Source organism: Triturus cristatus, chromosome 12 (genome assembly GCF_964204655.1).
Source record: "Triturus cristatus chromosome 12, aTriCri1.1, whole genome shotgun sequence".
Taxonomy (NCBI): Eukaryota; Metazoa; Chordata; class Amphibia; order Caudata; family Salamandridae; genus Triturus; species Triturus cristatus.
In genome coordinates, this window is record NC_140595.1 from 299786587 (window position 1) to 299807912 (window position 21326).

At 44.3% G+C, this 21326-nt stretch overlaps 2 protein-coding genes across 2 annotated transcripts in view; one reads left to right on the forward strand and one right to left on the reverse strand.

Moving 5' to 3' along the window:
- E2F4 (E2F transcription factor 4) overlaps positions 1-15262 on the reverse strand; it is a 253243-nt gene extending 237981 nt beyond the window's left edge. Inside the window, exon 1 of the mRNA XM_085638829.1 lies at positions 15211-15262. Coding sequence (XP_085494955.1) covers positions 15211-15228 — 18 coding nt within the window. The 5' untranslated portion in view covers positions 15229-15262. The remainder of the gene's footprint in view (positions 1-15210) is intronic.
- Positions 1-21326, forward strand: part of JOSD2 (Josephin domain containing 2) — a 168885-nt gene that overhangs the window by 1691 nt on the left and 145868 nt on the right. The gene's annotated exons all lie outside the window — the stretch shown is intronic.

The following is a 21326-nucleotide window of genomic DNA, read 5'->3' on the forward strand; positions in this document are numbered from 1 at the left end:
GCCTACCTCGATGATTTAGTTGAACGAAACAGTGTGCCTTTCATATGTCATTGGGATTCAAACCTTGTGGGTCCTGTGGACGAAAAATGTCAGTCACGGACCCTCACTCTATTTGCATGTGGTGCCTAGGTGAACAACATGACTCCAAGGAGTACAACTCATATCAACGACTTCAACTGAAGGCGCTGAAGGAATGTCGGATGAAGCGTCTAGTAGCGCTGCTGTTGCAGTAGTCCAAGACGTCCCATTGTCCTCAGTCCTCTTCGCACTCCAAGGGCCGACTGCAGGTCCGATCCAGAAGCTATTCACATGGGTCTCACTCTCTATTGGCGTCTAAAAGTAAGTCTCCAAGCAATCCATCGAAGTCGCAATGTCAGACGACTTCACCACATGAGGTCTGCCACCAGTCTTCACCTGAAGACTTGTGCATGAGCCTACCCTGCACCTTTCAGCATACCCTGGGGTGACTCTGACCCAGATGAGAGAATATTACAATTCTCTCCATAATTTCTTTGGGCCTTCGCCTTCCCCTGGAGCACCCTTGGACCCAAGGAGATGCACGAAGCCGTGACTGTGTCCACGCAGGCATGTTTGCCCCCGGCGTCAGTCCGGTTGCTTGATTCTAAATCAGTTTTGACATTGATGCACAGCCTTTCGGGGTTACCATCTCTGACTACGGCGTCAAGGTCTGGCCTGCTGGCTTCAATAGTGGCGCCACTCAACGCTTCACCTCTTTTCCACGCTGAAGCCGAGACATCACCTCCTCGGCACCGGATGCGGTGTCGATGGAGCCGTCCGTTTCTGAAGTCCACCATCCTGGTTTACATGCTGAGGATCATGAGGATAGAGGTAATAGAGAGTGAAGTTTTGGGTTTTAAGGCCCACCTAATGCAATATTTCAGATCCCACCACTGCCACAAAGTGACCGTGGTCCTGTGCCACTGTCTTTGCTATTTTTTCTCTGCTTCATCCCTGAGAAGATGTTATTTTTTGTTGTATCTGGAATGCTTTATTTCCCTTTCTTCCTATAGGCATTGTTTATTTGCCAATTCTTATTACAGCCACGACATTTTCTTACCATTTGGTTGTTCATCAGATGTCGCCATCTCACTCCTCATTTTTCAGTGTTGTTGCTAAAATTTTAATCTAAGGGTTTCCTTCTAGAACGTGTGTCCCTTTGGAGTCGTGGTTCCATCTTTTAGAGGATTGGTTTCTAAGAAGGCTGGGGTCTCCAGTACTAGCCTTTTTGCTGAAGGTTCTTTCCCTCCTCATAGGATGTGATGAGGATTCTATCCCTCAAAGATCCATTATACCATTTCCGATTTATTTGTGAATTCCCTCTGCTTGTAGGAATTTTTTCTTCTTTTCTCCCTCTCTGCTTTTGTTTTCCCTTTTTTAGTCGTGAATATATCGTGTCTCCGGTATTACATTTCTTGCTGACCTCAATCCTTGTCATGCTTGTATGCATTGCATTGCTTTCCATTGTTTATGGATTTTTCATTTTGTGGGGTTTGATCCCTTCACGACAGGGCTACTCCAACTTTTATCAGAAGAACCAGTCAGGTTTTTCTGCCTGATATCTGTCTGTTGAATGGAAACCATTATCTTTCTGGGCCTTATGTGTGTTGGCCTTTATTTCAACTATATCTTGGGATGGTCTCCGGCGGTGGTTTTTATTCCTTTCATAGCAGAAATTTTCTCGTGCTGTTTTCTTTTGATCTCTTGTTGGCCAACTCATGGTAGCCTCATCAGGCAGTAGTGTTGGATCATGGGCATTTGCCATTATTTTCCTGTCGTGGGTGGTGCTCCGCCACTTCCTTTCTCCTCCTATACAGTATTATGTGGCTGATTTTCCAGCTTGGTGATAATATCTGTATATCTATAATTTTCACTCTGTTGCTTTCGCATCTTTGGTCTATTAGAAATGTATGTTTTTATTTATACCTAACTTTCAATGGATACCTCTATTCTACGGTAGTGTCTTGTTCCTACACTGGTCAGTCTCCCAGCTTGCTGAGGGAGGCTGGGGGTTTCCTTTCCCAATGGGGATGATAATACTTTTGGTGTATTCTAATAGATGTGTGTAGGCGTTATATATATATATATATATATATATATATATATATATATATATATATATATATATATATATATATATATATATATATATATATATTTATATAGATCTATATATATGTGTTCACGTATATACAGGTATATATTGCAATTATGGTTATGCTGAACTACTTCCTTAGGGCGTACATATCTGCTTTTGTCACTGCGCTTCTCTTGAGACTCTAGTTCGACCTTGAATAGGTCGTTGCTTATGCATTTCAATTTAACCTTTCTCTGTGTCATAGTCCAAAAGGGTTTTCTTCTCTCTAGGAGGGGTTTCTTCTTCTGATAGGGGTCTCTACCAAACAGTGTTGTTGTTCTTCTTACAATGCTATTGTTCAGCATTGTAGGGATGTCTCTCTTTCTCTCTGTTGTGGATGTGCTCTGAAATTCCCTTTCCTTTGTGTCACAGAGTGGGGTTAGATCACGTTCTTAGTTTCCACAAGGAGTTGGAGTTCTCATTCAGTGATGTGGGCTGCTGTCCTTCGTTCTTTAGCCTTGTCCAGTCATGGGTTGATTATCTTTGGCAGTGCTACATACTATTATTGTTTCTGTAAAGTGTTTTCTTCCAACACATTCTTATCCCTCTGCTGTGGGTAATGTTGTCCACATGTTTATCATGTGTGCTTCCTACAGTCTTTCTGGTGGAGTGTCTTCTTGGCTTCACCTATAGTTCTTTAGACAGCCTGGTTACTTTATCTCCTTGTGAACTGGCTAGTCCTATTCAGGGATCTTTTTCTTAGTTCAGTTTGCAGACCCGCCTCCAAGGATGGTGTTGCTTGGGTATCTAATTCTAAGAAAAGGAATCTGCGGCTAGATGTCTCTATCAGATGGATACGTTACTTACCTTTGGTAACGCTTTATCTGGTAGAGACAGTATCTAGCCGCAGATTCCTTAACGGCCCAACCATCCTCCCTGCTCTGCAAACTGTTAGTCCTGTTACCTACAAAATCTCTGTTGTGGCATTCTGATGCCCTTCTTTAGAACTTTGTAATTGTTCGACACAAAGATGTCTCTTTTTTTATCGGCACACTGTTTCCATAGGCAGTTTCTATAGGTGGCTCTGTGTTGTCATTGCGAAAAATAGTCACAGAAGAAACTGACATCAGCGCATCAGGGGAATGCTTATATGGACTCTGTCGACGTTGCATCCAGAGGACGACGCTGCTACTGGTGTACAAATATTTCCAGATCCATTCTGATGCCTGGGGATAATTCTAAGATAAGGAATCTTTGCTATATCCTGTCTCTACCAGATAAAGTGTTACCGAAGGTAAGTAACTTATTCATAATTTCCCTGTCCCTTGGACCAAAGCAAAGTTATTGTCATTTTCTAAAGATTACCCTGGCATTAGGGAAAACACAAAAGACTGGTATGCTAGAACAGAGAAAATACTGTGTTTAGGTCAACTAACATTAAATGATACCAAACAAATGTTTTCTTGCATTTTGCCACCGGATATCTGGCACAAATGTAGGTTTGAAGATCGTGTAGACCCGGGTATAAAAAGGAAGGATATTGAATTATCCCTTGATGTCAGGGAGAAGGACCCTGGCAAGATGCCAAAAATAATAAGTGATCTCCCATCCCATTTACTGTTAAGAATAGAACAAATAGTGCCCTGCAAAAAATGATAAATTGACAGAAACGAAATGGGTGCAAACAGGGTAAGGATGAGGATGTTTCAACTTTTTTTTTCCGATTGCAGAAAATATTTTCTGCTTATAGTGGCATTGATACTTCACAAGGGGGCACTGAACAAGCCCTGTCCAACAGTCTAGTGAGTGGGTTGCAGGAAGAGATAAGGAAATGTATCCATACATAACATGGGGCCGAGGCCATTAATGGAAATATTGACTTTAGCCCAGTACCATGAAGACAAATTGTCACAGGAGGAGGTGACAAAAGAAAAAAAGAACTGAAAGGTAAAGCATTGTTATAACAATTAAAGAGAGGATGGGGTTGTTGAACACCTTGCAGGGTATATAGAGGAGGAGGTAGAGGATACTCCACTCTTCCAGATAGTCACCAAGTTGCCAAATTGTGTGATCCTGGAGAAATATTTTAATCCAGTGTGCCGCCATTTTCTTCTTTATCACATGTGAGAGCACCTTTGAATATGTGAGTTCGGCATGTTTGCTGTACAAAAAAACACTTTTGTTTGATTTAATAGGCTACATTTTTGCTCCATATATAATACAAATCTAGCGACATACAGGATACACATGACCGGTGACTTATCTTATAGTTCATTAACAGCACTGTCACCAGGACAGGGGCAGGAATGTTTCTCAAATCATGTTTAACAAGCATTGGCATAGCCAATAGGTCTCGCCTTTGGGACCTTATAAGTGTTTAGCCATGCAACAGTTGTTGTTGTTGCACCAAGAATATTGTGCTGCATAACTAAATACTTAGAAGATCCAGAAAGCGAGACCTATTGGCTATGCCAATGCTTGTTAATGATAATGTTAATGCCTTTGAACTCACTAAAGCGTTTAGGTAATGTGAGGTTTTACAGAAGACTTACAATCAACATTATAAAAGCAAAACCGTTCCATTCAATTACATAAGGACCACAATGTGTGGGAAGACCAGCTGGAAGAATATTTGGATTGTGATAGAATGCCTATTTTTCGTCCTGAATGCATCTTTTAACCTTCCGTGGTGTGTCACTGACCTACCTGGCAATTTCGATTTATAAAAGGAAAAACCATGAGGTGAAATGCACTGTGCCGATGACATAGAGTTATACAGTCACCCAACATTTATAAATAAAAAATTAAATCAAACCCAGCTAATTTTATTAACCAAACACAATCTTAACTATCCAACATTCAAAAACAAACAAAAAAAGTCAAGGAAAGGAACTACTGCATCTCCACTAATTAAAAGGAGCAACAAACCCTGACGTAGAAGTCATGCAGGGTATGTTGTGTGTTCCATGCCATTCCAGTTCAATCTCTTTGATTATACATATATCAAAAATAACATTTGCTCTGAATTTATGTGTCATAGTTCAATATTTTATGGTATAAAATGTAATATTACATAAAATGTAAACAGAGTCAAAGTTGGCTACTAAATATAGCAGATAGAGTTCTAAAAAAGTGTTCCCACATATGTTGCCCATTTCAACAATTCTCTGTCCAACTCGGTTCAGCCTGTTGCTTGGTCTCGCCACTTTTATTTCCATACTCAGCCAAAAAAGTGTAATTATCGTCCAAGCCCTGAACAAAAAAGCATTTAATTCCTATGCATGCTTCCTTGTTTTGAGGCAAGCTGGCAGCAGCGCGCCCTTCTGAAGTAGCTCGATGCATCATGTGAGAAGTTGGCCTGATATATGCTGTCCACTAGTTATAGTGGGCACCCTGTATCAGTCCAAACAACCCCTTATTGGTTATAGGTTAAAGACAACCTTTATTGAAAGCTATCCTAGTGGTAGCTATGGAGAGCAGCCTTCAGGCTAGGTCTTGAAGGAATGTAAAGCAGCTTGTTTTACCAGTCTATAATCTCTTGAGTCACTAAATGAAAGATATCCACACCAGGTATATATATATAAAATATATGTATTTATTACTAAACACACCCTCCTAGTCTCTTTATGAGACTAGAGGTCAAAACACATAAGTTACACTTCAATAATCACAGTAAAATAGCACAAATACACGTCAGGCCCTGGGGCGACCCAAACCATATACTAAAATAGTGGTATAAGAACCACGACTTAACTAGACACAAGGCCTAGAGCCTGTAGAATCGCTTGGACCCCAAGGTAGGGACACAGGGGACCCACGGGGGCCGTGTGCAGTGTGTGAACGAGCTCCCGTTAGCTTCTATGGGGAAAGTCGCGGTTAGATTTTTAAAGATTAAGCACCGGAGTACTCGTGTTATCTCACCCAGGGAAGCCAGGTGCATAGGTGTCTTTTGGTGTTGTGTCGCGTCGTCGATTTCAAATGGGAGCTGGTGAAGAAGTGCTGCTGCCGTAAAGTGGCGAAGTGTCTGAAGAGATCCAAGCCTGGATCGAAGATGAGAAGAACCTGAAAGCAGAGGGGACAGAGTCTTGGTCACTGTCACTGGTTTTTAAAGCACTACACGGAGTCGGGCCTAGATCCCTGCAAACCATGTTCACCTGGTACACCCCTACCAGAACTCTCCGCTCAGCCTCAGCCTGCCTTGTCACTGTACCAAGATTCAACAAGATCAGGACGAAGATCCTTCAGAGTGGCAGCCGCAAAACTTTGGAATAGTTTGCCTGTCGACATCCGCCAAACATCGCAACTCTTTCCATTCAGAAAGCAGATTAAAACCTGGCTTTTCCCTTAACTACTTCTCTGGCAAACTGTTCTCAGTTTCCCATCACTTTCCACCTTAGGAGCAACTTTCCCAGCACCAGGATACCTGCTAGGTGACAGATGCGCTATACAAATGTTTTAAATAAATAAAATAAATAAATAAACCGGCCAGTGACCAGGAAGGCGATGAGCAGATGCCCACCGATGTCGGGTGATTTCAGGTGAAAGAGGTGAAGCTTGACTCTTCAGCCACAAGGACCAGGAGGCGTCGAGGACGACCAGGAGCTGGATTCGAGCTGTCCCACGAACGATGTCGAGTGCAGCAGTGTCGGTGCCCGGATTGGACTCAACAAGCTTTGGCAACAGCAACCCACGCAGAAACAATAAAGATGCTTCGGTGCAGACCAGCAAGGTCTGTGGGACAAACCACTTGGCTGGGAGTCAGGGCACGTCTGGAGCAACCAGGGAAGCCCAAGGAAATGTAAAGTTACCCCCTCAGGGACCCACCAGTCGACGGACCAGGAATCGCGAAGGGACCTCGAGACGAAACACAAAATGGCGGCCCACGGGTCACTCGGAATGAGTGGGCCGACAATCTTCGGTGGATTCAGTGCTCGAGGTGGGGGCTACAAGTCAGCCCAAGCACGACTTCAAGAGACGTCAGGAAGTCAATGCACTTTCAGAAATGCACGGTGACCAGGAGTTCCGGTTCCACGCTACTCACGAGGGCTGCGGGTCTCAGCATTGCTGGGGGCTCGGGTCGGCCGCTGAGATGTCTGGAAATCCTCTTCCTGGGCTGCAAATACTTTGGAGTACGGCGGGAGCTTCGATGATGCAGACCGGCAAATTGCTTAGTTGGTGCCTGCCAAGCAGGGGAGTCACTCCTTGACCCCAAGGGAGATTTCTTCAGTCCTCTGGTCTTGAGCAGAGCGTCGAAGGTCCAGGATTCGGCTTCAGAGTTTCGTCCAGGGTAATCTAAAGTCCTAAGGACTGGGGTCCCATACTTGTACTAAGGTAGGGGGTTGGACATACTCTGGGGACCCACCTATGGGAGGGTTTGGAAAGAGGGGTGGTTACACCCATTTCCTTTGTCCAGTTTCGCGCCAGAGCAGGGGCTGGAAGCCCCTGAACCGGTTTGAGCTGGACTATGCACAGGGACACCAAATGTGCCCCCAGTACAGGACTTCAAAGCACTCAGAGAGTGCTCCCACCCAGCCCAAATACACATAAACCTGTCTGGGAGGTGGTTACACCTCCCTGTGACAGGAAACCTATTGTCCAGGCCACCCCTGCCGGAGTTTAGGTCAGCAGCAGGAGGCCAGACCCGTGTCTGTGGCTGCAGCATCCATTTTGTGATGCCAGGGCTCTATTAAGTTTCTACCGGGTATACCAGTGCTGTCATGTCTCTCCCTCTAGAAGGGTGGGCTCATACTCCCACCCCAGTTACTGGTGTTAGGGTATGATTCCAAGGTGTTTGACACCAAACACGACATGTTTCCGTGCAGCCAGTCCAAAGTTAGCATTTACCGTTTGGTTATAATGCACTTAAGAGTATATGGTCAGGCTTCAATACAAACAGCATCAGAGAAAGATCTCCAAACGCTGCAGAGGGGCTCTGCTCATGCAGGGGCACCCTCTCACATAAGAACCAAGCACTCTGCCTTCAGGATTGATAAGGCCTGCCATAGGAGTGACTTATAGGTTTATATGTGTGTATATATATATATATAGTCATATAGGTAACCTATATCACAGTAAGGGGTGCATGCACCACCTTACCCAGGCTGCAGTAGCAGACCTGTGGTGTCATTTTGGGTGGCTTTCCAGGGGTGGCATAATACATGCTTCAACCCCTGGTAGGCCTCTGGGGTACCTATGCCCTGGTTACATAGTATACCATATACTAGTGACTTATAAGGGCACCTCAGATGCAATCTGTAATGTACCTAAAGTACATGGAATCATTTTAGAGAGGAAGCAGCTAGGCTGGGGCCCTGAATAGCAGGGTCCCAGCCAGACTAAAGTCGAAAAACAGTGAAACACCAGCATAAAGTGGGGGTGAACATGTGAAGCAGATCCTACTCTCCTACACATTATGGATAAAATGTCAAGAATAATTACAACAAAATGGACCTCTAATTCCCACAGAAACAATCTTGCTGTGTGAGGCCCACCCACACAAAATCCCACCTCGCTCATTGGCTTGGAACTCGGTACCCAATTACCGCCTGAAAGAACGCGATATGTGCCCAGGCGGCTCTTCGAGGCGGTGAAAAAAATCCAAGTTACGCAGCTCACACCGCCCTGCGTTTGTGTGGCTTGCTATATGGGATGCAATGGTGTTCCATCGCGACCATGCCAAAATACAGCTTTTCCACTGATGCCTCACCTACACTTTACCTTGAAACAAAAGTCAGCGTTTAAATAAGATTTAACACTCATAGCACCAATTCGAGGAGAATTCATGCAAAAAATCACACAGCAGTCGGTACATCTGGTACATAACATACATCGACATAACCACATGGACAAAACAACTTGCTCTAAAAAAAAGATTTGTAAAGGAAAGTAATCAATGCCACGTGCCTACAGGAACCCACGTACTATTGTGTTGTACTTTATCCGATCTCATAAATTTCATGTCTTGTAGTCACGCTAGGGCCTGGGGTATTGCAGGCTCGGTTACAAAGTGCTGCTTATCCTATAATAACCTCGGTAGGTGCAGAGCGGGGCGTTGTGGATGCCCAGCCAGACAGAAACGGGGCCTCCGCTCTATCCAAGGAAATTAACAAATAGTCGGTACGATGAAAGGCGCACAGGCAGGGGAGCAAGAGTAATGCGCGCGCTGACACGCTAATTGAAAACAGATGGCCCCTGCGCGCCACTGTTCGTTCCCGCAAGGTGGATGCCAGCACAATCACGAGTGCTTGAAAAGAGCTGACCAATTTCTAAAGATCATCTCTTTGAGTAGCGCATGTGCGCTGCCTAGGCGACACCTAAAAACTATCCCTTTTAATAAATACATGCCTACAGCATAAAGTGGTGGGACACTCATTTGCAATCAGCAGATTTTACATTGAAATGGCCACAAAATATTCCACTGACATACTACCTATTGATAAAACTACATAGTGTACAAACAGTGTTTAGAAATCAAGTTTATTCAAATATTTGTCATTTGCACATCACCAAGTAAAAGTGTTCTGATTTGTTTTGCTCCTATTTAAATCTTTGTTTGCATCACACTTCTGAATTACAAAAAATGCGCTTTCGTAATTCCATTTATATTTGTTATTCATTTACAAGCTGTTTATATGTTGTGTTAGCAAAATAACTGACATCTTACAGCCTTTTGTTTCACATTGATTGGCGGATAGATCACTTGACAAAAACCTCTAACTTGAATAAGAGAAAGAAAAGTAAATCAATTTTTCAGGATAAAATGAGCAGCAATTAATAAAAAGATAAACTGACATTTGATCTCTGTCCTTGAACAAACAGCCAATGGGTCAAGATAAAACAAGATTTAAAGGCGTCTTTATTGCTGATTCATTTTCTGAATGAACAGAACATCTGTTCCTTTCCAGTTTAAGTTCACTCGCCAGAACGGACGAGTAGGTCCTATAAATAGCTCGACCTGATCAAATCTGATTCGCTATAGAGAGTGGGCGAGTAGATTTTTTGAGGCCTGAACTGTAAGTCTGCTGATCACTGGGTCCGGGAGTGCCCTCACCTATTGGGTGGACAAAGAAGTAGATCAGCCCAAAGAGGCCAACCACAAAGAAGAGCAGGGGGAAATTCTCAATCCTATCAAACATATCAAAACACAAATTTTTCATATGATACCTTCAGTGACACCAATAATTAGTCCGATAAGAAACAAAAGGTCACAGTTTCACTGCCAGACTTAGACTTCGTAGAATGGGGTAACCCGAGAGGGGACGTAGAAAATGTGACTATTCCAGGTGATTCCAGGGGCTTATGTATTGAAGCTACAGTACAGGTAGAAAAGGTAAAGTTTCTGGTAGATACTGGAGCCACCAATTATTCTACTTTAAATAACTTGATCCCACATTTCACCCCTCTCAGGAAAATACAATACATCCGTGGGATTCTCAAATGTCTCCATAAAGAGGCCTATTTCTGCACCTCTGATATATACCATTGGCCCCATCGCAGATAAACACTGTTTTGTGTTAACAAAAAAAGGACATTTAAACTTAATAGGCATAGATCTATTCAAGAAACTACATGCTAACATAACATGTACTGATGATGGAATCTACTTAGAATGTTCTGGAAATACACTCCCACAAAAGGCATATGCAGTAAGAAAGAAGACTGTGTTACCAGACTGGGTATTTGAGAGGGTTTACAAAAGAGTATGGGTGTCTTGTAAAAATTAGGTTGAAAAAATAAACATTCCCACCATATGTGTTACACTCAGAGCAGGAGCTCAACTACCCCGTATCCCACAATATTGTATTTCCCCTGAAAGAGTGCAAGGGCTAAAATTAGTGATACAGGACCTTCTCTGTATCAAAGTTATTAAACAGATGCAGGGATCACCATGCAATAGTCCTATACTTCTCCAGTATTGGATCTTTCATAGATTCACATGCTTGAATCATCCCTGTTGTCGTAGTTGGAGTCCCACAGTATCATTATAAAAGCAGTAGATAATACTATCATAGGCTACAATACAATGAACAGTCACTGCAAAAGCCTATCTATCTTCTTTTGTAAAAAAAAAAGAACCAAACTTGAACAACAACCAATAAGGTGACAGCACCCTGTAGAACACTCCCAAGAGAGGCTGAGTTCCTCTGATTTTCTACCCCATGTCGTGTGACAGGGAGTCTCCCTGAGCTCTGCTCAATATTTTCCTTCAAACTTCAAATTTCTTCTTGAAAATGTTGAATTCTTCAAAGAAAGGTCTTTTCAGGTCGTGTGGAACATGCTGTAAGAAGAGGCTCCATGCTGAAGATCCCGATAAGAACTGTATTTACTGTTTGTATATCCAGCATAAAGTAGAAGACTGCAAGATTTGTAGAATGTTCTCAACCAAAGCACTCAAAGATAGAGAGGGTAGGTTGTTGATTTGGCTGCAGAGGCTTAAAAGTAAATCCGATGTCATCTCTGAGGATCAGGAAAGCTCTGCCTCTCATACCCCTCTGGAAAAATCTAAAAGGAGAGAGAGTTCACAGGACTCTCCTGGGGGCAGTAAGAATATTCTAAAAAATCTCGCCATGAAGCAGCAGGTCCCTCACAAAAAGGAAAGCGTTAATTTCCTGTTGAGGAGAAACCTTATCTGGCCTTAAAGTATGAGAAATCCTCTTCAGAGCCATCTACTACTGTCTCTAAAAAGCTTGTGTCATCGATGACACCGTCCTCTGGGTCTCCGTCGATGTAGAAATCACAAACAGGGCATGTTTCCCCTCCATCGTTGTTGACAACCTCGTCATCGAAAAAACCACAGTCGACGAAGGTTTCCGATGCACGGTCGACGACAGCTTCATCGACGATGACTGTATTGTCGGGGAATATACCCTTGAAGCCGACAACCTCCTCGTCGACGACCCCTTAACAGTCGACGAAGACTTCCTTGTCGACAACCTTGTTCCATCGACAACCACCTCTTCATCGATGACAACCGCAACAACGACAACAGTCTGTGCATTGATGGCGATGACAGCATTAATTTTGTCGACGATTCTCATTATGTCCTTGCTACTGACAAACCTGATAACAATGCATTCTACGCCCATCCTTAAAAGACCGTTGACTTAACGGCTTACTCCTCTATATCCATCAACGATGTTCTTATTCGACGATGCCGTCGACAAACCATTTCCTACAAAATCCTTCAGTGATTTCACCTTTACCTCCCTCAACATTTTTGGAAGAGTCAGATGAGGATGACATGTTTGGCCCTACTCACAGTTCTTCTCACCTTCATGTCAAGTATCAAGACAATGATGAAGATGACTAAGATGGCTATTATCTACAGAACTTTCACACTTCACATGGGAAAATGCAATACATGGAACCTGCTCCTGAGCCATGGTCCACCTTCCTGTTGCATTTGTTTAGGATTTGCAAAACATGTTGCAGGATTATCGTACTCGTTTTCCTTCATCTACTAGTGCACCTCCACTTCCTCCTCCACCACAGGTGTCTCTGCCATGCCTGTCTGAACCTTCGCCTAGAATGTCGCCAGGAACAGACAGTGTTCTACCTCCACAACAACATGACACCTCTGATGCTGACGATGGAGATGTAGAGGAAGGCAAAATTCAAGGTGCTAGACCTGCTGGCAATGAGTGTGAAGACTGTATAATCTCGACACCTACTTCCCCATCTCCTCAAACAAAGGATTCTCCTCCGGAGGACATTGGCGGTTTCCACGCATTGATAGAGAGCAGCCTCTCGGTTTCGGTTACCAATGACAGTCAAGCAGTCTGACTATCTTCTTGACGATTTTAAAGACCAATTTAGGAAGACTGTGAGCGCATTCCCTATTATAGACCATATTTGGGAGGAAGTTGTGAAAGTCATGAGAACACCTGCTACAGTGATCGCAGTTTTGCCTAGAATTGACAAGAAATACAAGATGCCAGCTTGTCTGGTAGGACATCCGAAACCAGACTTGGTAATTGCTCAAGCTGCACAATGGAAGTCAAGGAATCCTTGAGCACCACACAAAGAAGGTAGCCGCCTAGATAATATCAGCGAAAGGTTTACCACCACCTCAGGTTCTACTATGCCCGTGGCCAATGCACTGGTGATATTAGTAAGATAAGACCTCTCTTAGACTTGGCACCCTTTGGCGTTTTTTCCCTGTCTTTTTGCTTTCTGACCTCCCGGTTTTGACTTTGTTTTTGCTGGTTTAGTGTCTCTGCACATTTCTCACTGCTTTTCAATGTTAAGGTGCAAGTGCTCCAATTGTAAATTGTTGTTATGGATTGGTGTTTCCATGATTGGCATATTTGATTTACTGGTCAGTCTCTAGTACTGTGCACTGTGTGTGCCCAGGGCCTGTAAATCAAATGCTGCAAGTGGGCCTGCAGCACTAATTGTGCCACCCACATAAGCAGCCTGTAAATGTAACTCAGATCTGCCACTGCAGTACCTGTGTGCAGTCTAGTACTGCTATATCGACTTGGCAAGTGCAAACACTTGCCAGGCCCTACCCTTCCCTTTTCTTACATGTCCGTCACCCCTAAAGTAGGCGCAAGGTATCCCTCTGGGCCAGGTGCAGGCTATGTGAAAGGTAAGACATGCCCTGGTGTGTGTGGCATGTCCTTATAGTGAAATACTGCCAATTTCGTTTTTCACTATTGCAAGGCTACCTGTTCCCATAGAATAGAATGGGGAGTTAGCTTATAACATCTTGTCAACATAACTACCACTGGAAACAAGGTAGGAAAATAAAGTTTAGTATGCCTGAACTCAGAATGTTAAAATGCATCTTTTAGTGAGGGTGATTTTTACACTCTGTGTTTAAAAATACCACTTTTAGAAAATAGGTATTTTCTTGCTTAGCCATCCTGTGTGCCTCTGCTGGGTTTGTGGATTGTCTGTCTGGCTTTGGAGTGATAGGGGCAGGGGATGAGCTGTGGCTTCAGAGAGTCTGGATGAGTCAGGACAGGACTGATTAGACCGGGGCTGCATTTAGAGTAGAGGGAGGAGATTTCATTTCACCTGAATGGGCCTGGTCTACCTCTGACAATGCTGTCTCTACCTCCTGCCAGGAAGCTGCACCAGAGAGGACAGAACAGGTTCTGGAGGGGCAAAGACACTCTCTGCCTCCAAAGGATTTGGAGTTATAAAAAGTGGGGCCCAGACCCCTAGAATTCTTTTGGAACCAAGACGACTGCCAAGAAGAAAAGCTGGAGAAGCTGTGAGGAGGGACTACCACTTTGCTGTGTGCTTTGTTGTATTGGCCTGCAGTGGCTGCTTCTGTCTTGGGTAGTGAAGGGACTGAACTGAACTTTCTGCAACTTCCTTTTTGTGAGTTTCTCCAAGGGCTTGAGGTAGAGCTTGCCCCCTGTTCAAAAAGTCTCAGGAACAGCAAAGACTTCAAGTCATCTGTTACCAGCACTGGGTACTGTGTCAGGATCCTCAGTAGGATTCCTGCTAAACACTGTACTATAGCATCTTTTTAGGGAAAAAGGGCTGACAAGTGCCTACGAGATACCGCGGTTGGTAATCAGTGGAGATTGAGTTGGCAGCGTTGGCAATTTATGATGGCTGCCAACTCAACTACTCCAGCAGCGCTCTAAATTATTTTTCTGTAGAGATGCTAATGGAATGTGGACACACGCTGTAAAAAGAATGCGCACTTCACCTGATATTTTCCGTGAGGCAACAGCGTTTCCTGAGACCTGCGTCGTATTAGTCAGTCAGGGTAGGAGTGTCTGGTTCGTCGTTTAGAATCCTCGGTCCTTTTCGGCAAGGTGTTTCCTAGTAGTGAATTCATTGGGCATGCGCTTAATCTGAGAATAGTGTCTCAGCTTAGAGTCTGTTATTAGGCTTCAGAAAAGTATCGGACTTCATAGAGATAAGCGTTCTCCTCTCACACACGGCGCATGTCAGAAAAAGAGCCGCGTTCCTCTAATATTTATCTGCACTCTCTCTATTCGTGTCAACAACTAACAGCAGTGTCTTTTCAAAGAATTACATGACTTCCTCAAGAATTGCATACAATTAAAAACACCCTTCAAGAGAAACTTTCAACGTTTACCAGTCTTTACCGAATAAGTTGCAGTGTACGGAAGAACACAGACGTATCTTACCTTCGGAATCTCCTTCATGTATTCCAGTCAACTCTTTGGTCATGCAAGTACCATTCCCTTTGAGAAGAGAAAGAGCAGAACTTGTATAATTTTGAAAACAACATGTAGCACAAAAAACAGTACATATTTATATATATTATGAGCTATTGTAGATCTAATTAAAAGAGCTACAACAAGAAGAGAAACCAAATCCTGAAAATTTTTTGGTATGAAATAGAATCTTTAGAAAAATATTAGTAATCGTATTTAATAGTTAAAATAGAATAATACATATTGTTGTACCTCATTTTTCATAGAGTTCTTCAGATAAACAGAAGGGAACAAAGATAGAAAAAACCCTTGAGAAGAATAACACTAACCAGGCAGTCTCTTCTTAAATCCCCATCCCCTTTCCCCCTTGGTGGCCCTATTACCATAGTGTATATTCACAGGATGGTTTGGATTCCAGAGGGGCATTGGGAAAGTGCGTCCTTTTGCTCCCGTGCAAGTTGGAATTGTCCCCTGACATCCTGTATGTTTTGTGCTACAACAGAAGAAAAAGCAACCCAACACCGTCAACGACGCCGCTGCTGACTCCGTGTCCTGAAGGCACCACAGAGGGCACCGCTGCACTTTGCACCGCAACCCTGGTCTCACCAACGACGCCACCTTATGCCGCCACTGAGCCGCTGCTTCCACCGCGACCTGTGGGCACTACACTCCGCACCATCTTGCTTCACGCCACCGCCCTTGTATCACCGACGACGTCGCTCCACACCGACATCGAGGCCGCTGCTTGCACCGTGGTTTGAGGGCACTGCTCATACGTTACGCAACGCACCGTCCTCATCCCACACTGCAGCCTTGGCCTACTGATGCCGGCGCCATCTACTCCAGTTCGTCAGTCGGCAACAAAGCTTCAGCAACGATAACGTCGCTGCTTGCACTGTGACCTGCCAGCACCACGGCGAGCACCGCATCACTCCACACCGCAGCCGTGGTCTCACCGTCGCTTCTGGATGACTGCCACTGAGCCTCTGCCTGCACCGCGACCTGAGGGCACCACACGCCCCACCGCTGCACTTTGCACCGACTCCTGCCCTCTTGACTTCAACCGCCAGGAGTTTGATCTGCAACGCGTGTGACTTCAAGGGGGACGACTCTTGCACCAATCTCTATAACCTACGCCGGCCCTTCGGGGCTCATCAAGAGGTTGCCGACGACCTACATTTCTAAAGGTACTGTTTTGCAGTTCTTCCCGACACCATAGCTGGCCCCCGATGCCGCCGTCAGCCAAAACTGTTTGGATTTGTTGTTCACGACGCTGTGATAGCCCCAGGCGGAGATATTGACTCCAAGGAACTGTATTTCAAGTCTATTTTTGATTATCGAAGATTTCTGAGAACTGTAGGGTGGATTTTTATCATTTTTGGTCTTGTTTTGTGTATATAAAATTATTGGAGATTTTTCTAAACTGGTGTGATGTCCTTTTGTAGTGCTTTCACTGTATTACTGTTGGCTTTGTGCAAATGCTTTACACATGGCCTCTAAGGTAAGCCTGACTGCTCGTGCCAAGCTACCAAGGGGGTGAGCAGGGGTTGTTTTAGGGGTGTAACTCCCATATCCTGACCTGAAGGAAGGGTCCCTACTTGGACAAAGGTGCAAACCCTTGTCAACTAGAGACCCCCATTTCTAACACCTGCCAAATGTGGTCAGATATCGCCCCATAGGTGGATCTTCTTCCATGAATCAAGAGGCTAGAAGCGAGAAAGATCAGCCTTGGAGATGATTGATGCGTCCATGGATGTGGCTTCCCTGGCCTTTCGTTACCTCGCTGGAGCAGCTGTCCTTAGACGTCAGGGTTGATTGAGGGCACCACCATTCCGCCCTGAGGTGCAAAGTAAGGTCCTAGATATGCCTTTTGATGGTGATGCGCTTTTCGGTAAGCACATTGATGACTCTCTACAGACCATTAAGGGGGACACCGAGACTACTAAAGCTTTGGGCACACTCCAGTACAAGAAGACCCACATGTCGGACGTAGGGTAGGTGTGTCGCTGAGGGTTTTGGCGAAACTTTCCCGGAGGTCGTCGGAAGAGGAAGAGGAGCGCGCACAGGAGGAGTACGAGCTTGCACGGAGAACGGTGCAAGGCGCTCGGCCCTCACGGTCAGAGCAGGACCCTGAGCTGAGCTTGAGCTCGAGCGGGGCAGGAGCAGGACCAAGCGGAACTGCCTCCGCAATTTTTTGCTCGCTCACTCGCTCCTGTCAGCCTGCCGTCTGCCTGACAGCCTGCTGGCCCCGCTTTCTCCCCCAGCCGGGAGAGCACCGCACTGATCGACGAGCACGGTCCTGATCCTGATCAGCGGCTCCCGCACCAGCAGCGCCCCCCACAGGTTTGCCAGAGGAGGAGGAGGTGGTGTGTGGTGGTGTGCGGCGGGATCTGGGAGTGTGACCTTGGGCACAGGTTGCTGGGTGTGTAGCCCAGAGGAGAGCCTCCCAGCGGACTCAGGAGGAATACGCAGTGGAGTGCTGATAGGGATTGATAGTGACTGGCAGTGGAGGCAGGGGCGGCAGGGGCAGTGGCTTGACACAGCTCAGTAGCCCAGCCTCCCTGACAGTACATTACTGCCCTGCACCTATTGCCCGCTATCTCATGCCTTACCGCCAGGATCGTGCTGAGTGGGCAGAGTGAGGCAAGTGAGGCAGGTTGTAGTAAGTGCAAGAGAGTGGTTTGGCCCCCCCTGCAATGCACTTCTATCAGGGAGGAAGTTGAACGTGTCTGGAGTATCTCCCAGGCAACAACAGCAGATACAGCATTAACAGCAGGAGCGTGGAAATAGAGCGGGGAAAAAGAGCGGGGTGCAAGAGAGCGCAGCCACCGTTAGAGGGTGGCAGCGGAGTGTGTGCCCGGTGAGTCTGCGGAAGTGTCCCAACTAGGTTGGGGGCGGCTTGCAGACTCCTCTGAGTGCCCTGCTCTCTGCTCTCCTGCCTCAGGAGGCTGAACAGAAGGAAAGAAAAAGCTACGGGCTCATGGAAAAGAATCTGGAATCCAGTGAGTTCATGAAAGGGGTCCCAGTAGGTTGGAAAAGACCAGAGGTCTAAAGAAGGTGGATAGTGGAAAATGGCACTTCAATTCAAAACAAATATATATCATCAATTTTTTACCCATGCGATCAGGCAGAGTGAGGAAGGCATTGGGAGAAAAAGTAGAAACTCATAAAAGACTCGCCAAAAGGAAAAAAGGTGAGAAACCAGCAACAGAAAATGGTGGAAGTTCTACACTGAAGAGCCTGCTAATCTCACCTATTGCGTCTGTTTGAAAAATCAATGTTAAAGAGAAAAACAATCCAAAACTCAAGATTTAGTACTTGAAGGATCCCGATTCATCCCTCTATGCTACACCTGGAGAAACATCGGGTCTGATGACCCCGTTGGCACCCCAAGAAATAGTGCAACGGATACATCAAAGGGGGGAAGAGCTGGTTTAAGAACCTATCTTAAGGAAATTAACATCAAACTCAATTTTAAACGCCATTGAGATGCAAGACTCGAGCAAACAGATAGTGAAGCTAGAAACTCAAGACAAGAACAGTCTTGCTGGGGCAATCTCACCACATTGCGCCATAATAACAACCGCAACAGTACATGCTGCACTAAAAGACATCAGTATCAGTTTTGAACATCAACATCAAGAACCTCTACCTGCCTCAAGTAATATCTGTGGGGAAAGCAAGCCATGTAGTTTGGCTACAACACATAAGCCTTACGATCTGAATACATCAAGCAGCTACTCCTTACACACTGCTGAGCATGGACAAGAAGTTAGCCTAAATGACTTGCATTCAAACATAGGCAAACTAGTGCACCTTTGGTCAAACCAAGGTCTAACATCAACAGACTCAGATGACTCATGAGCGAGTAAATATGTGGAAGGTACACAGGAGATAAAGGTGGAAGGAAATGAAGAAGAGGAGTTGGTCACTTCATGGGCGAGCAAACCCGTGGAAGACACACACGTGGCAAAGGTAGAGGCCAAAGGCAGGGATGAAGAGGAAAAACAGATGCTCAGCCCAAACCACAAGGAAGGAAAAGTTAGTACATCTGATCTTAGAGCCAATTTTCATTCAAACCCAACGGAAAAATCTGGAGATTCACCTGAAAAAGGGGCAAGTAACATCTAAAGCAATAAAAATGGGCAAACAGAATTAATTCCATCAGTACTCCAAGCATTACAAATGTCAACAGCTACGTTGATAATGCAGTCGGATAAATTTGTTATACAAATAGATCTTATGAATATCATCGCTTCATATATAGCAGGAATGAATACAAAACTTGAAAATTTAACAAACTTAATAAAAAGAGTACAACTGATTTACTCACAACGGGAATCAACCTGTACATGTGGACCAATAATAGACAAATTAGGTTTTCTTCCAACAATATTGGAACAGATACTTTGTTTGAATAAACGCTTGGTTTTGCCGGCTGCAAATTCAGAGACTGCCCATACAATAAAATCAGAGGAAATTGTAAGTCAGAACCATGCACAGGCTCCTACAAACACAACTCAAGAACAAAAGAAAGAATTTCAACTTCCCACTGCTGAGACGAAGGAGGTTATAAGAACTGATCAGAGTATCATAATAGAGCAACCTGAAAAGATGAGGCCTCAATCTAGAAGGCAAAAGAAGAAGGAACGGAAAGCAAAACAGGACGAATGATCCTAAACCACAGCAAGGCAATAGAGTATATTCCATCTTTTCTAAAAAAAAAAAAAAACAATAGGTGAGCCCCAAGGAGAATATCGCCCTGGAACAACACAGGATAGTGTCATAAGTAACACAAATATTTCTAGTGAGGGACCCAAAGGTACATATAAGGAAAAAGAGGTAGCCACCAGGAATAACATTAATATTACAACTTTAATGGAAATCGAGGACTGTACATCAGCATCATTTAAAGATCCCATGAACGTTGAGTCAAAGAATAAACTTGTAGTCGCCACAGTAAAGCGTGAAGAAAGCAATAGAATTTACAAATTAACAAGACAATGTGGCAAGCAAAAATAAGCTTGAAAAACACGACCTATCCTCACCAACACGGCCACAGCCACAAGAGAACAAGGAGGAAGAAGGTAAAGATGGGGTCATCACAGAGGGAAATTTAAATACCCCAAAAAAGCAGGCTGGAATGAAGATAGACACTCCGTTAAGTACTCAAAATTTAAGAACGCATATAGTGGTAAAAAAGGAATCCACTCATATCAATAATTGGCAATCTGCTATTGGGGCAATTACATATGCTGAGAAAGTAGACACAACTTCTTTACTTCGACATCCAGTAAAAGAAGTGGCAGATCAATGTACTCCAGTAGTATCTCAAAATCCTCTACAAACTAAGCAGCAATGTCCCTCTTATGGTCATCTAAGCATCTGTATCCCCAATCAAATAAAATCACAGTCCAACAATATGGAAGACAAAGGTATAAGAAGGGGAATAGTATCCCACATCCAGGTAATTTGCCAGTTATTATGGACCCCAGAATATGAAACGCAGGGAAATTACGATATCTTAAATAGAGGCAATATTATGAAACTTATGGCAGAAATTCAGGAACTAAAAAACATACAATCGTCAGATCTTGTAGCGGTCCAATTTCTACCCGGAGATAACAATACAACAAAAGAATGAACATTAACTACATAGCAGATGCCAGAGTTAGTGCAGTTAATACTAAGTAACTCAGATCGATTTTCTGCCTGGGAAATTCAAACAATAGCACTGGTAATACCTCGTTATCCATTTCCACTGAAAGACTTGGAAAAGCAGGATACCAAAAGGAAAACAAACCAAAAGGCAGTTTCTGCACAGGTTTATTCAATTCTATATAACGCAAAGGGTAGGAGTGGTACTGCCCAAACCACAGAAGGATAAGTCACAGAAGCACAAAGGGAGACTGAACGAAATCAAGATCAATGGAACTGGCTACCCAGCATACTAACAAATAAAAGCGGTGTCTGACATAAGAGAGTTAAGGTTACCAGCTCTGAAACAAGTGCCATACATATGTTATCTTGGAATATAGCTGGAGCCAGGCAATTACTCTATGAAGGCCTTTCACTTAAGGAATGTG